The 16,287-nt window shown below is 37.0% G+C and overlaps 1 protein-coding gene across 1 annotated transcript; it reads left to right on the forward strand.

Moving 5' to 3' along the window:
* Nucleotides 1–1,839: 1,839 nt before the first annotated feature.
* On the forward strand, nt 1,840–16,175 carry LOC144977440 (uncharacterized). Its single transcript, XM_078922653.1, has 11 exons — nt 1,840–2,093; nt 4,019–4,087; nt 4,811–4,933; nt 5,643–5,810; nt 6,481–6,555; nt 6,982–7,192; nt 8,716–8,810; nt 11,344–11,502; nt 12,782–12,906; nt 14,860–14,969; nt 15,560–16,175. The coding sequence occupies exons 1-11, from the start codon at nt 1,994–1,996 to the stop codon at nt 15,660–15,662; spliced, it is 1,338 nt and encodes a 445-aa protein (XP_078778779.1). The 5' UTR covers nt 1,840–1,993; the 3' UTR covers nt 15,663–16,175.
* The last annotated feature ends 112 nt before the right edge of the window (nt 16,176–16,287 follow it).

Here is a 16,287-nt window from a genome sequence, read left to right on the forward strand (position 1 = left end):
GGGGGGGGGGTCAGAAAAAAAATCTCGACTGCCTCCGGGATAGATCTTGGTCCCTTTGGGCGTGAAGCGAGTGCTCTACCAACTGAGCGATCGGGATTTCCCCCCCCCAGACCTGTTGATTATTCATCAACTATCCAGTGACCTCCGTTGTAATCCGAAAGGTATGGGTATCACCAGGCAACGGCCCATCTAATGCATGTCTGTCTCTGGTAATGCTACATAGATACAACACTTTTCGGATTTCTTTCTTTCTTACAACAGTGTTTTTGCCCTGAAAGTTTTAAAATCATAATGTAAAAACCCCAATTAGTGACCCCTCGTCTCAAAACGGTATTATGTCGGGATGGACCAGATGCTCAAAAGTCAAATTATTGTAAAACTGGTCAAAAATATGAAACGTTGGTATTTAACACAGTAAATTATGATATTCCTTCTCCTCTATTAAGCATAACAAACTCAAGGCAAGTTTGATGTTTAATAAATACAAATTCCCTTTGCAGCATCTTAATCATCCCGACTTAATACCGGTTTGAGACGAGAGGTCACTATTAGAGTCTCTGAGAAACAGATGGTAAAGACTGGAAATTAACCCGAACACCCCCCCCCCTCTCCCAATATATATATATATATATATATATATATATATATATATATATATATATATATATATATATATATATAACACACACAAATAAAAAAAAAATAAAAGAAATAAAATAAAAACTAATAAATAATATGTTAAAAATTGAGCTTTTATATAGCGCGACATCCACTCAACGTGCTCAAAGCGCTTTACAAATAATCAAATAAATAAACCAATCCTTCATAATGCCGCTCCCTTAAAATTCCACGTATTTAAAAATTTATCCAGAAAACTAATTGTTCTCAAATATTGATGAACTAAAATGACCCTTAGGAGAGTCCCGTTATCTCAGTTGGTAGAGCACTCGTTTCACAACGGAAAGGGACCAAGATCGATCCCGGGTGCAGTCGGTATTTTTTCCCGAAAGCCTCGCCAGTGCCAGGCATTGGTGTATAAGATAAAGATATGAAAGAGTGGAGATTTGATTGTCTGTTTCAATTCAACGCGCCAATTTGATATGACCCAGTGCAAGACAAAAAAAAAATGAGATGCGAGGCCCCCCCCCCCCCCCCTGGAGTCAGTTTACCTCGTCGACTGGAGCACGTAATACCCTCGGCTATGTGGTCTAGTGGAATGACAGTCGCTTTCGGGTCACAAGGTCCTGGGTTCGAGCCTGGCTTGGCGCATAGTTGAGTCCTTGGAAAAAGGCTCTTTACACACATTATCTCACCGTACTCGGCTGTAATAAGAGTATCTTTCCGTTAACAGCGTTGTCTCGGTCAGAAAGAAATTGTAATATCGCCAAATAGGCTTGTCACGTGTTGCTGTTCGTCAGACACCTTTTGTAAAGCGCTTTGAGTTTAGTGGATATTGCGCTATTTAAAATCTTGTATTATTATTATTTTTTTTTTGTTTTACAAAGGAGTGGAGTTGGTTAACCCTCTCCTTACCAGTCATTTTCAGGATTTTCCCCAAAACTTCACACCCACCTAACACAAAAATAGATTTCTTTATCACTCAAACACAATACTAGTAATGTTCTTGCCATGCATATTTTCTTTAGCAAAAACATGCTCTACAATACGTTACTCATTTAATGTTCTTTAGATTTTACAATTTACACAAGACATTTGAATAAGAAAAATGTTGATTGTATCGTAACGAATGTGACGATTTTCCTATATTTTGTAAGGAGAGGGTTAAGTATTCTTTGGCTGTACTTCTATTTATATTTCAGCCAATATATAATATATTTCATTGTCTGGACACGTGTAGTTATTCATTGGCGTTCGAACGCCGAGTGCAAAAAGACAGACACATTAAAAATTCGTGCTTAGAGAGCAATTCATATCGAAACAGTCGGTTCATTCACAATCTCCTTCCTGTCAGTCAGTGTTAGAATCAGGCGCTATGGCAAGCATTTGGTGTCGATCCGTCCTGGCGCTTCAAGTCATCATCGTTTTAGTCTGTGTCATTCGCCTAAGTTATGGAAAGCCGAGAATCTGTTTGGGTGAGTATTGGTAAAAAAAAAAAGTGTATTTAGGTAATTGATTGAAGATAGGGTTTCCAAAACTCCATAACTTTGGATTTTTTCCTTCCCTTTTTGAGATGTTGAGGATTATTTCTCCTAAAATTTATCATTCGGTCTATTATTCTATCATGTTTTTTTAAAAATTGAGCTTTATATAGCGCAATATCCACTAAACGTGCTCAAAGCGCTTTAAAAGATGCCCTTAGCCAACAGCAACATTTAATATGTAGGACGAGACTTGACTCCTGTTAGGCGATATTACATATATTTCGGACATAGACAAAGCTGTTAACGGTCAGGTACTCATTTTACAACTGGGTATGGTGAGAGAATGTGAGTAAAGAGCCTTTTTCAAGGACTCAACTATGCGCCGAGCTAGGCTTGAACCCAGGACCTTCGGATCCGAAAGCGAGTGTCATACCACTAGACCACATAGCCGCAAACTTCCAATTCACACAAATCTATGGGAAATTCTTGTGTCAATTGATGCTTAAAACAATAAAGTTTTCGTGTCAATTTATCTCATGTATGGAAAATCCCAAAAAGTGGAAATATTGACTTAAAGAGTTTTGGAAAACCAGCCTTCAATTGATTGTCGTACTCAGGAAAAACTCGTATTTAAAATATTGTCCAGAAAGGTTCTCCTTCAAATTATATCGATCGAATAAAATGACCCCTAATCATGTCAACAACAAAAATAAATGTAAAACCTGGGGAGTATGGAGGTCTTCCAGAGAGTCCAACGTTTAAAACGTTTTGGTAAGAAGAGGGTCGTATTATGCGATCGATTTTTTGAAGATCGAGTTTTATGGCCAAATTTAGAAATCCCCGTTTTCTTTCAGAATTTCTATCGTGCCCAATCACACTACGAGTTTGCGAGTATGCGTTTTTTGTACGAAAAAAATATAACGAGTTTAATAAATACAAAGAAATGAAAGAATACGTTTATTTCACCCCTACAAGTAGGATTATTAGATATTTTGTAACCAAATGGTATGGTATTGGTACTTCTATTCACCATCATTTGTATTGTTCGCCTTCTGCTTGAATGACAATTTGACCCAAAACTAACAATGTTATATTTGTATTCATGCGCGCCAAAAGACGATATAATTACTAATCAGCTGTCTTTTACACCTTATTTCACACCAATAAAATGTGTGAAAATATTCTGTACCGAATGCGTTGAATAAATATAGATAATCTAATCATCTTTGTTTATGAAGTAATGGTGAAGCCAGTAGTGTGATAAATACCATATCAGTTATAACAACAGTGAATCAGTAATTGGATTATGGCATGAATTATATTCAACTATTTGATGTTGATTTCATTTCTCACTCTGTCTTTTCCTCATTACCATCATGGTCTATCTCCACAACCACCACCACCCCCACCATCATCAACGTCATCATTATTATCATCACCATCATCATCATCATCATCATCATCATCATCATCATCATCATCATCATCATCATCATCATCATACATCCATCATCACATACTAACATCCATCATCATCATCTCTAACATCCTCATCATCATCATCATCATCATCATCTCATCATCATCATCATCATCATCATCATCATCATCATCATCATCATAAAATCCATCATCATCATTATCATCATATCATCATATCATCATCATCATCATCATCATCATCATCATCATCACTAACATCCCATCATCATCATCATCATCATCATCATCATCATCATCATCATCATCATCATCATCATCATCATCATCATCATCATCACCATCATCATCATCATCATCATCATCATCTTCATCATCATCATCATTATCACTAACATCCCATCATCATCATCATCTTCATCATCATCATCATCATCATCATCATCACAATAATCAACATCATCGTCATGTAACAGGTAAAACTTGTGAGAAGGTTGTCAAAGTAGAAGCCCAACTGGGTGTCCTGGAAGCCTACTGCCATGACAGTGAGTACTCCTTCCATTTCTCTGTGTTTTCAAACGTTAAGGCCAGGTCATCACTTGCTAAACTCTCTCCGTACAGATTACTTTCAGTTTTCTTCCCCAAAAATGGCAGGGTTATCCAGCAGAAAATTGATTTTTGAAAACTCAAACAATCTCTTTACAAAAAAAAACTTTTATGTTTTTATCAAATGAACACAGATCATTGTGATGTGCAAAATAAATCTGAATGAGAAAAAAATGTATATTGTGTTGTAACAAATGTGTGGATTTTGCTGAAGGAGGTAAAAAGAGGTTTAAGGGAATCGATAGGTCAGAATTTTGGGAAAACATCGTTACCTTAAAAAAAAAAAAAACAACAACAAAAGAACAAATGGAAAAATACAATCAAAAAGCGTGAGCTTATATATAAACAAAATGTGCTCAAAGCGCTTAACAAAGGATCAATGACCAACAGAGACCCGTAACGTGTTGGCGATTTTAGAATTGTTTGGGTTGAGGCACGGAAAGATATATTCTACACTTTACTATCTTATATATTTCGCTCACTTATCGTTTAATTCTTTCTAAATGTTTAGACTGAAAATAGTTCATATTAATTTGAAGTATTATGTGTAGGTACATTATATCCGGCTGGCGGCTGTTGTGAGTATTTTAGGTAAATACACAGCTTTGATATATAAATATTGCTTTTTATTGATTTATTTATTTATGACTTTGTTTGTCCAGTTTGCTATGGAAAACAAAGGGATGTCTACAACGTTGTGTGCAATTGTGAAAAGATAATAACGACCCTTCCTCCCCCCTGTACCACCAGCTACGTCCAAGGGGTGGCTTGTAAATGGGCCAATCGTAAGTAGGGATTTTAGTATAGAGATACATCAATGAAATAAACAATTGGATTGAATAACAATAGTTTATTATTCATAATGATGATGATGATGATGATGATGATGATGATGATGATGATGATGATGATGGTGAAGATGATGATGATGGTGAAGATGATGATGATGATGATGGTGATGATGGTGAAGATGATGATGATGATGATGATGATGATGGTGATGATGATGATGATGATGATGATGATGATGATGATGATGATGATGATGATGATGATGATGATGATGATGATGATGATGATGATGATGATGATAATCATAATAATAGTAATAGTAATAATAATAATAATAATAATAATAATAATAATAATAATAATAATAATAATAATGATAATCATAACAATAATCATAATAATAATGATAATAATATTAATAATAATAATAACAATAATAATGAAAATAATAATAATTGCAGTAATGATGATAACAATACTACTACTACTACTACTACTACTACTACTACTACTACTACTACTACTACTACTACTACTACTACTACTACTACTACTACTACTACTACTACTACTACTACTACTACTTACTACAACAACAACAACAACTACTACTACTACTACTACTACTACTACTACTACTACTACTACTACTACTACTACTACTACTACTACTAAAGTGTTTCGTGTAAAATATATTCCCAGAGGATTGCAAGGACGAGAAATATTGCGAATGGAGAAGGAAGAAGTCCCTGGACATCTTGTCCAGCAGCAAGATCCAGGAAGCGTGTGACTGCCCCTTGAAGGACACAGCCCTGAAGAACCCCTGTGACTGGACACAAGAAGACGTCACGCTTTGCTCTGTACTCAAAGGTAAACATTATGCCGGGTAAAGATATGAACAAGTGTGAATGAAAGTGCCAGACAAAGCTAGATAGAAAAAATACAAGAAAAATAAAACCTTAGACCTTCTGATTACCACTAAGACGTGCTACCATTACACGTGTAACGCTCGGCGCATAGTCGAGTCCTTGGAAAAGGCTCTTTACTCACATATTCTCACCGTACTCATGTGTAAAATGAGTACCTGACAATTAACAGCGTTGTCTCCGTCCGAAAAAAAATTGTAATATCGACTAACAAGCGTAATGTCCAACCCTAGATGTTAAGAGTTGCTGTTGGCCAGGGACCCCTTGTAAAGCGTTTTGAGCACGTTTAGTAGATATTGCACTCTGTAAAAGCTCAAATTTGATTTAATTTATATGTGACCCCCCGTCTCAAAGCGGTATTATGTCGGGATACACTCGGTCAGGTACATTGAATTCATTTCCACAAATATCTAAATTGGGTTTAATTTCTGTACGTTATGCTGGAATATAAAGACTATTTCCTGCTATACAAAAACTTCTAAGGTCCAATTTCTCATCATTCTATCTCTAAATTCACTTTCTGTGGTCTAAATCATTCTGACATAATACCGTTTTGAGACGGAGGGTCACATATTATACCTATTTCATACTGTAACTGTTCCATCACCTACCAGAAAACAGAATGCTCTACGCTGATTTCCAATGTGTCTGCAACCACAACGCTCCTGAGCGACCACCTGCAAGCAGCCGTGAGTAGAAACCATTCGGGGTTTTATTTTGTTGGCTGAATAAGGGTTTTGAGTCCGCAACGACTCGTGTTGAATGTTTTTTTTTACAATAAAAAAGAAGTGTTTTACTAATCTATGTTCGATACCATAGTATACAATCAACTATTTTCTTTTTTGTTTTATATATAAATATATATATACCACCACCACCACCATCATCATCATCATCATCATCATCATCATCATCATCATCATCATCATCATCATCATCATCACCACCACCATCATCATCACCACCACCATCATCATCACCACCATCATAATCATCACCACCACCATCATAATCACCACCACAACCATCACCACCATCATCACCAACATCACCACCACCACTATCAACATCAAAACCATCCAATTTCCCCTTCACCCCCCGCCCCCTTTCTAAAGCCGTCTGTGAGTACAGCAAACACCGAGACGCCCAACTGACTCCCAGAAGGCAAAAGCGCCTATTCGCAGGCCAAGACGCCTACCAGTGTAACTACCCTGGAGTGGTAGGCCTATTCACCATCAACCCTGTCAAGATGAGCATCTGCACAGCCACATTACTGAGTCCAGACACAATCCTCTTCGACTCGCAATGCAAAGGATTTCTGAACGAGTAAGTCATTCCCGATAGCTCAGTTGGTAGAGCACTCGCTTCACACGAAAAAAGGGACCGAAATCGATCCCGGGTGCAGTCGAGATTTTTAATTTTTTTCCTGATCTGCCTGTAATGATACCCAGCAGTGAATGGGTATCTGGGTCTGTTTGATCTGGGGGGAAAGTACTTCGCAATAGACTAGGGTCCTATCCAAAGGGTTGCAAGCAATTGATAATGTCTGTTTCACGCTACAGAAATCGGGATAAACTCCGGCTCCAAGGGCCTAATGGCTCTGAAGGACTAATTAAAAAGAAAGTTTTTGCCAGATAAAAATCCGAAAATGTGTTTATGAAACTCTTGTCAGACAAAGCAAACGATAAAATCACAAGAACCCCCCCCCCCCCCCCCCCTCCGCCCCCCACACCCAACTCCTCAAAGGAAAATAAAAACAAAAACAAAAGCAAACTTAAGCTTTTTATATCCACTAAACATGCTTAAAGCGCTTTACAATACGTCTCTGGCCAACAGCAACAAAATTAACATGTAGTACGTGACATGACGTTTGTTATACGATTGTAATACATCTTTTTTTCCGGACAGGGACAACGCTGTTTACGACCGGGTATTTATTATCAAGGAGAGAAAGAAATCCAACGTGTTAACTTAATAAGCACAGGAGAAACTATAAAACAAGTTCAGACATTTAAATATCTTGGATACATAATCACTTCAGATGGCAGTTGAAGAACAGAAATAAAACGAAGAATTGCAATAGCTAAAGATAGTTTTAATAAAATGAGTCTAATTTTCAAAAACCACAATATCCCAATGACAACAAAACATAGGGTTTTGAAGGCATATGTGTGATCAGTATTATTATATGGCTGTGAAAGCTGGACAATTACAGATACATTAGAAAGAAACTGGAGGCAGCAGAAATGTGGTTTCTTAGAGGGATGTTAAGAATCTCATGGACAGAGAAGAAAACTAATGAAGAAGTAATAGAGCAAGCTGAAACTAAAATGTTATTAATTCGTACAATAAAAAAGACAAATGCAATTTTTAGGGCACCTAAATCGACATAAATGTATTGAACATCTTGCTCTCAACATGAAAGATAGAAGGTAAAAAGATTAAAGGTAGACCAAGAAAAACATTTTTGAATAGTTTTAACAGCTGGGTGACAAAGAAAGAGAAGAGTAGAATTAGTTTTTTGAGACTCTGAACAGAGAGATGAATGGCGTACCATGATCACCGATGTCTGGCACAGACTTGGTACTTGAAGAAGAAGAAGAATGCATTATACACCTTGAGTATGGGGAGAGAATGTGAGTAAAGTGCCTTTTCTAAGTACTCAACTATACGCCGCTCAGAGAAGGACTCGAACCCAGGATCTTGTTGTTGTTGTTGTTGTTGTGTTGTTATTGTGTTGTTATTGTGTTGTTGTTGTTGTTTTTATCATTTTTCTCGGTATTATATTTTATTGGTAGATTTTTATTTTCTTATGAGTCATAATACGTATTTCTAAAAACCTTTCTCAGCAAGGTGTATGCCCTGGTCAATTCCTATGACGTCAGCATGGTCGACGAAAATAGCCCCACTGTGAATGTGGACACAATCAAACAAGTCGATGACCGTAAGTTGTTACTCTTTGGTTTGCTAGCTGTGTTTTTTGTTTGTTTGTTTAGTTTTTGTTTTGTTTTTTGTTTTGTCTAGTTTAGTTTTTTTTTCTTTGTTTTTTTTTTCTTTTCGTTTGGACAATCACGTAGACATTTTCTGTAAGTAATAACAACAATAATAATAACAATAATAATAATAAAAATGATAATAATAATAATAATAATAATAATAATAATAATAATAATAATAATAAGAAGAAGAAGAAGAAGAAGAAGAAGAAGAAGAAGAAGAAGAGGGAATAACAACAGCAACAATAATAATATTAATAATAATAATAATAATAATAATAATAATAATAATAATAATAATAATAATAATAATAATAATATAATAATAATAATAATAATAATAATAATAATAATAATAATAATAATGATGATAATAATAATAATGATGATGATAATAATAATAATAATAATGATGTTGAATTTATATAGCGCCTCGTTCCAATCAAAACTACTCACTGGCGCTTTATATCAACATATAATATATCTTACACAAGTATAGGACTGACATATTTTTAAAAACACTCAAAAGCACTCTCCCAGCATATACTATATTGTCCTTGGCACAGACCTTTGCCTTACTTATTCCAAGTAAAATTGGAGACACACAAATCTTGGTGAAGGCTTCTCCTCCTCCAAGTCTGTCTTGAAGGACCCCGTTTCCTCTTGTCCTGCGGGTATAGGGAATGAGATTAGCGGAAGAGTAGCGTCCCTTGATTGGAAGTCACGAGCGGAAAAGTTATTAGAGAGAGAGAGAACGTCATGTTGGTTGTGCGGCATGAGACACTTCACCGAAAGCGAGGGCCAGAGAGACGCATGCGCAAAACCATTTTGACGTTCTCTCTGAAAGGTGACGTCCAATCAAGGGACGCTACTCTTCCTCTAATCTCATTCCCTATTTCATTCAAGAGCCTGCTTGGTTGTGTTACAGAACTCCTATCCAAAGGCTATGGCCAAAGCATTGCCGGCCATTTTCTGCGCCTGACCTGGATATCCATTGCGTCTTGGTTTGATCTTGTCCATTAGGCTCATGGATTAGGAATTTATCCCTTAGCTGCTATGTGGTCTTGTGGTATGACACTCGCTTTCGGATCGGAAGGTCATGGGTGCAAGCCTCGCTGTCGGCGCATAGTTGAGTCCTTGGAAAAGGCTCTTTACTCACATTCTTCACCGGACTCAGGTGTAAAATTAGTACCTGGTCGTTAACAGCGTTGTCTCTGTCCGAAAAAGATTGTTATATCGCCTATTGGGCGTCATGTCTACATATTAAGTGTTGCTGTTGGTCAGGGACCCCTTGTAAAACGCTTTGAGCACGTTTAGTGGATATTTCGCTATATAAAAATGCTCATTATAAGTCTTCTCCATTAGGCTCATGGCGTAGGGATTTATCTCCGGTTTCATAGGGGAGGAAACGGACAATGGCCATTGCGTCGGCTATGTCGTCTTGTGGTATGACACTCACTTCCGGATCGGAAGGTCCTGGGTTCGAGGCTTGGAAAAGTCTCTGCTTTGCTCACATTCTCTCAACGTACTCAGGTGTAAAATGAGTACCTGTCCGTTAACATCGTTGTCTTTGTCTGAAAAAAATTGTAATATCGCCTAACTAGTCCTACATGGTAAGTGTTACTGTTGGTCAGGGACCCATTATAAAGCGCTTTGAGCATGTTTAGTGGATATTGCGTTATACACAAAAGCTCAAGTTTAATTTTCTACCTACCTTTTCGCATAGTACTTTCGGCAAGATCCAACAGACGTTACGAGCACTAGAATTGTAGCAGATATAGCATCTTAACAGGTCCAAAAACTGTGAACAGCAGATATTAGTTTTTTATCGGATACTGCGCTAGATAAATGAAATAAAAATGATCTTTTATATCCACTAAAAGTGCTCAAAGCGGTTTACAAGGGGACCCTGACCAACAGCAACATTTAACATGTAGGCCGGGAAATAACACCTAATAGGCGACATTACAAATTTTTCGGACAGAGACAAGGCTGTTAACGTCCAGGTATTCATTTTTTACACCCCAGTACGGTGAGAGAATGTGAGTAAAGTGGCTTTTCCAAGGACTCAACTATGCGCAGCGAGGCTAGAACCCTGGACCTTCCGATCTGAAAGCGAGTGTCATACCACTACATAGCCGCACAAAACAAAAGATAAAAGCTGCTGTTTAGCGTGTGTTTAACCCTCTCCTTACCAACTATAGGAAAATCGTCTTATTCGTTACGATGCAACCAACATTTTTCTTATTCAAATTTCTTTTGTACATCATAACATTTAAAGAAAATGAACAGTGTGTTGTAGAGTGTGTTTTGATAAAGAAATTATAAATCGCAAGAACTTTACTAGCCTACCATTGTGTTTGAGTGATAAAAAAATATATTATTCTGTTAGTTTGGTGTGAAGTTTTGGGGAAAATCCTGAAAATGGCTGGTTTGCAGAGGGTTTTAAAATACTATTTCTTGACATCCTCATCATTTCAGGAAGTGCAGCCAACGCATTATTTACTGCCAGCCTGACCACCAAATTGTTTCTCGATGACAGATGCGTGAGGCCGGCCTGCCTGCCCAACGATCGGACCCCTGCGCATTACCTCGACTTGGAAGACTGTCGCGTCCTTGGATACGGGAACGTGGATGACAGTAAGACATTCAAAGAGTTAATCAACACACATTTTTGTGTAAAATGAGCCCTCTTGAATAATACGGAAAAATTAGTTGAACTAGATTTTTATTTTTTTGGCTGCAGATATAGAGTGATGTTTTATTTTATGTTGTTGACATTTTTGTTTACATTAATTTTTAACCAAAAAAAAAAAAAGAAAAGAGGAGAAGAAGAAAAAGAATTGGTAGTAGTATTAGTAGTAGTAGAAGTAGTAGTAGTAGTAGTAGTAGTAGTAGTAGTAGTAGTAGTAGTAGTAGTAGTAGTAGTAGTAGTAGAGTAAAGAAGTAGTGTAGTAGTGGTAGTGATAGTAGTGGTAGTAGTAGTAGTAGTAGTAGTAGTAGTAGTAGTAGTAGTAGTAGTAGTGTGTAGTAGTAGTTTAGTAGATAGTAGTAGTAGTAGTAGTAGTAGTAGTAGTAGTAGTGTAGTAGTAGTAGTAGTAGTAGTAGTAGTATAGTGTAGTTAGTAGTAGTAGTAGTAGTAGTTAGTAGTAGTAGTAGTAGTAGTAGTAGTAGAGAGTAGTGTAGTAGTGATAGTTAGTAGTAGTAGTAGTAGTAGTAGTAGTAGTGTAGTAGTAGTAGTAGTAGTAGTAGTAGTAGTAGTAGTAGTAGTAGTAGTAGTGCTCGTAGTGATAGTAGTGGTAGTAGTAGTAGTAGTAGTAGTAGTAGTAGTAGTAGTAGTAGTAGTAGTAGTAGTTGTAGTAGTAGTAGTAGTAGTAGTAATAGTAGTAGTAGGAGGAGGAGGAGTAGAAGAAGATGAAAAAGAACAAGAAAAATAAGAACAAGAAGGAGAAGAACATTTTAACCTATTTTCTTATTGCCCGAGAATGGATTTGAGCCCAAAACGTTGCTTTGTGTGTGTGTGTTTGTGTGTGTGTGTGTGTGTGTGTGTGTACAACGTTCGTTCAGTATTCCTCTCCGAGTTACCCAATCACGAGAGAATGAAAATGGAGAAGCTTTGTATGGGAACAAAACAGACAATGGACGTTTCGAGTACAAACCCTTCGTCAGCACAATAATACACAAATTAACGTGGAAAAAAATAAAATAAAATGCAAAAAACTTGTATCATCTGTATTCAACGGTGGTTGCAGTGTGATTTCCACGTTAATTTGTGTATTGTTGTGCTGATGAAGGGTTTGTACCCAAAACGTCCATTGTATGTTTTGTTCCCATACGAAGCCTCTCCATTTTCCACTCATTCATTAGTATTTTCACGATCACAGGCTTCAGGCAAACCCTACCGTTTTCTACCTTTCAGAGTTACCCATCGGAGGCCAGGCTACGAGACTTCAGGAGATTCACGTGAAGGTTGCCGACACATCGGTCAAGAGCCCAAATTTGGAGATCATCAGAAATGACAACTATCATAACACGGCTTGCATGGTAAACAGATTGAGATTTTATGAGCTTTTATTTAGCGCAATATCCATTAAATGTGCTCAAAGCGCTTTACAAGGGGTCCTGGTCAACCGGAACATTTAACATATAGGATTGGGCATCACGCCTTCTTCTTCTTCTTCAAGTACCAAGTATGTGCCAGACATCGGTGATCATGGTACACCATTCATCTCTCTGATCTGATAACCTCAAAAAACTAATATTACTCTTCTCTTTCTTTGTCACCCAGCTGTTCAAACTATTCAAATATATTTGACTTGGTCTACCTTTACTCGTAATAGGCGATATTACAATTTTTCGGAGAAAGACAACGCTGTTAACGGCCAGATATTCATTTTACACCTGAGTACGGTGAGAGAATGTGAGCAAAGAGCCTTTTCCAAGGACTCAACTATGCGCCGAGCGAGGCTCGAACCCAGGACCTTCCGATCCGAAAGCGTGTGTCATACCAATAGACCACATAGCTGCAGATACTCATTCACTCTCAATCAATCCTCTCCGGGCCTGCTGGCATTTGAGGCGATGCAAGGGATCTCCAGCAGCTATCTTTGGGGCCATCTCGAGGGACAGACCTCTCTGTTTAGGCCCCTCTCTACGGTACGTTTCCAAGTTTCCTTTGGGCGGCCTCGCTTCCTCTTTCCTTGGGGTGTCCATTTCAGAGCCTTCCTTCTCAGTGTTTCATCAGGTCTGCGACAGACATGCCCCAACCATTGCCACCTTCTCCTTTTAATGACACTCTCTAGAGACTCCACTTTAGTAGATAGAAGGAACAAAATTGACGTCACTCAGCTCTTTGTTATTGATTTAACCCTCTCCTTACCACCTATAGGAAAATCGTCACATTTGTTACGATGCAACCGTCACTTTTCTCATCCAGATTTCATTTCTTTTTGATATAGCTATAAAAACATGACGTTCTGTAATAGAGATCATATTGTCGAACAATATTATGTATAGAATGTGCTTGTTGCTTTTCTGTTTGAGTAAGAAATGTCTGTTTTTGTGTTGGGTGGGGTGTGAAGATTTGGGGGAAATTCTGAAAATGGCTGGTAAGGAGAGGGTTAAGCCACCCATTTTATGAGTAGTTCTCGTAATGTAAATGATGCTGCTCGAAGATCGAAGAAATAAATAACAATGTGAAATTGAGTGTAAGTTTCAATTTAATATACGAAAACAGATAATGTGGCCGTTTCGGATTTCCACTTTAACTTAAAAACATGATGAATGGAACACACTCATTCGTCTCATTTTTATTCAATGCGTTTTAAGCATTATCAACGATGACGTATTTAATAAGAATGATAGGGTTTTTCTAATGAGAATATAATATACGATTCTTCCACTCTTGCTTTTTGGAATTCCGGACGTGTTCCCAACCACCGCATGAGCTTGCGAGTGCGCGTTGGGAACAAAGTTCCAATTCCAAAACGCAACAGTTTTGAAATCTTTTTTTTTTTTTCTACCGTTCAATCCATTTCAATTTCGTCATATCTGAGTAAAAGACATTTTCAAAAATATTTAAATGATACTTCTTCTTTTTTCAAAAATCGGATTTTAGTGAAATTCAACATTTTATAACCTGACGTCACAAATTATGATTGTAAACATGATATCATTACGCGTTACTATTTAGGTAGAGGGAGGGGTGGTATAATATATTATGTGAAGAGTGGCTTTCGAAAACTCCCTAAGTCCGTTTTTCACATTTCGAGATATTGAGGATTATTCCCCCAAAATCTCTCATTCGGTCTATTATTTCATCATATTTAAACTTCAAATTCACACAAATCTTGGAAAATTCGTGTTTCAACTGAATCTTAGAATAAAAGTTTACGTTTCAATTTTTCTCATGGATGGAAAATCTCAAAAAATAGAAAAATCGATTTAAGTAGTGTTGGAAAAGCAGCCTTCACATTTAATTTATTGTCTCCTCCTCAGTATGACTTCTCTGCCCCTGTTGTGTGTTCACACAAGTTCACCAAAGAATGGATCACCGTTGGAATACACAAAAACGCTGGAGTTATCTGCTCTGGAAAGTCGCTACCGGAGTAAGTAAAATGAAGAGAGCGGCCCGGGGGGGGGGGGGGGGGGGGGGGGGGGGATTACTCCTGATAAAAATGGTGAAAATGGAAAAGGTTTCGGATTGGGAACTGTACAGTTCATGGACGTTTCGGGTACAAACCCTTCGTCAGCAAAATAATAAACGTACAAGTCGCCAATAGAACAACACCCTAAGCGTTATGAAACCTGAGATCATCTCTAATGCATGGGTCTGAAGAGTCTAATATTTGCTTGAGGTTGGAACTCATGTTCTATTAGGAGCTGTCTCTGTAGGATTAAAAAGTTCTCTTCAGTTATTATTATTATTATTATTATTATTATTATTATTATTATTATTATTATTATTATTATTATTATTATTATTATTATTATTATTATTAATATTATCATTATTATTATTAATGTTATTATTATTATTATTATTATTATTATTATATTATTATTATTATTATATTATTATTATTATTATTATTATTATTATTATTATTATTATTATTATTATTAATATTATTATTATTATTACTATTTCCCCAACCAATAGTAATATGTGACCATTCATGTCTATCTGTCTTTTCAGTACTTTCCAAGTAGCCAATTTGCTGGGAGAAGCGATGGGAAACAACTACTTTGAGCGCCTGCGTCATTTCCAACCTGCCCATGAGAAGGAAATACCTATCTAATCGTAGATTTACCACACACACACACACACACACACACACACACACACACCAACACACGTAGGTACAAACTCACATAATATTCATAATATTATAATATACATACACAGGACGTGTACAATAATTTGATCGTCTGCTTCATTTCCAACCTGCCCATGAGAAGTAAATACCGATTTAATGTCTTTATCGTTGATTAAGCACCCACTCTCTCTCTCTCTCTCTCTCTCTCTCTCTCTCTCTCTCTCTCACACACACACACACACACACGCACACACACACACACACACACGCAGGTACAAACTCACACATTCATATAATACACACACACACAAACACAGACACTGTGTACAATACTATGATATCTTGCTTCATTTCCAACCTACCCATGAGAAGGAAATACCTATCTAAAGTCTTTACTGCTCATTAACCACTCACACACACACACACACACACACACACACACATAAAAATACAAACTATGAAGATAATAAAATGCAATTATCCAAAACTATAAAATGTTGTGTCCAAATTCCATATTTCTTTGTGTTTTACATGTACAATTCTATTTAGCATCACAGTTGAGTCGCTGGCTCTTCACTCACATTCTCTCGTCGCACTCAGGTGCAAA

This window comes from Berghia stephanieae, chromosome 7 (genome assembly GCF_034508935.2).
Source record: "Berghia stephanieae isolate SIO BIC M18660-M18661 chromosome 7, UCSD_Bste_1.3, whole genome shotgun sequence".
NCBI lineage: Eukaryota > Metazoa > Mollusca > Gastropoda > Nudibranchia > Aeolidiidae > Berghia > Berghia stephanieae.

Excerpts from the sequence above, each read along its gene's own strand:
- LOC144977440 (XM_078922653.1), top strand. The coding sequence starts at position 1,994 with ATGGCAAGCATTTGGTGTCGATCCGTCCTGGCGCTTCAAGTCATCATC. Across the intron at positions 8,811-11,343 it reads AATCAAACAAGTCGATGACC|GAAGTGCAGCCAACGCATTA; the intron begins GTAAGTTGTTAC and ends TCATCATTTCAG. Across the intron at positions 14,970-15,559 it reads TCTGGAAAGTCGCTACCGGA|TACTTTCCAAGTAGCCAATT; the intron begins GTAAGTAAAATG and ends CTGTCTTTTCAG.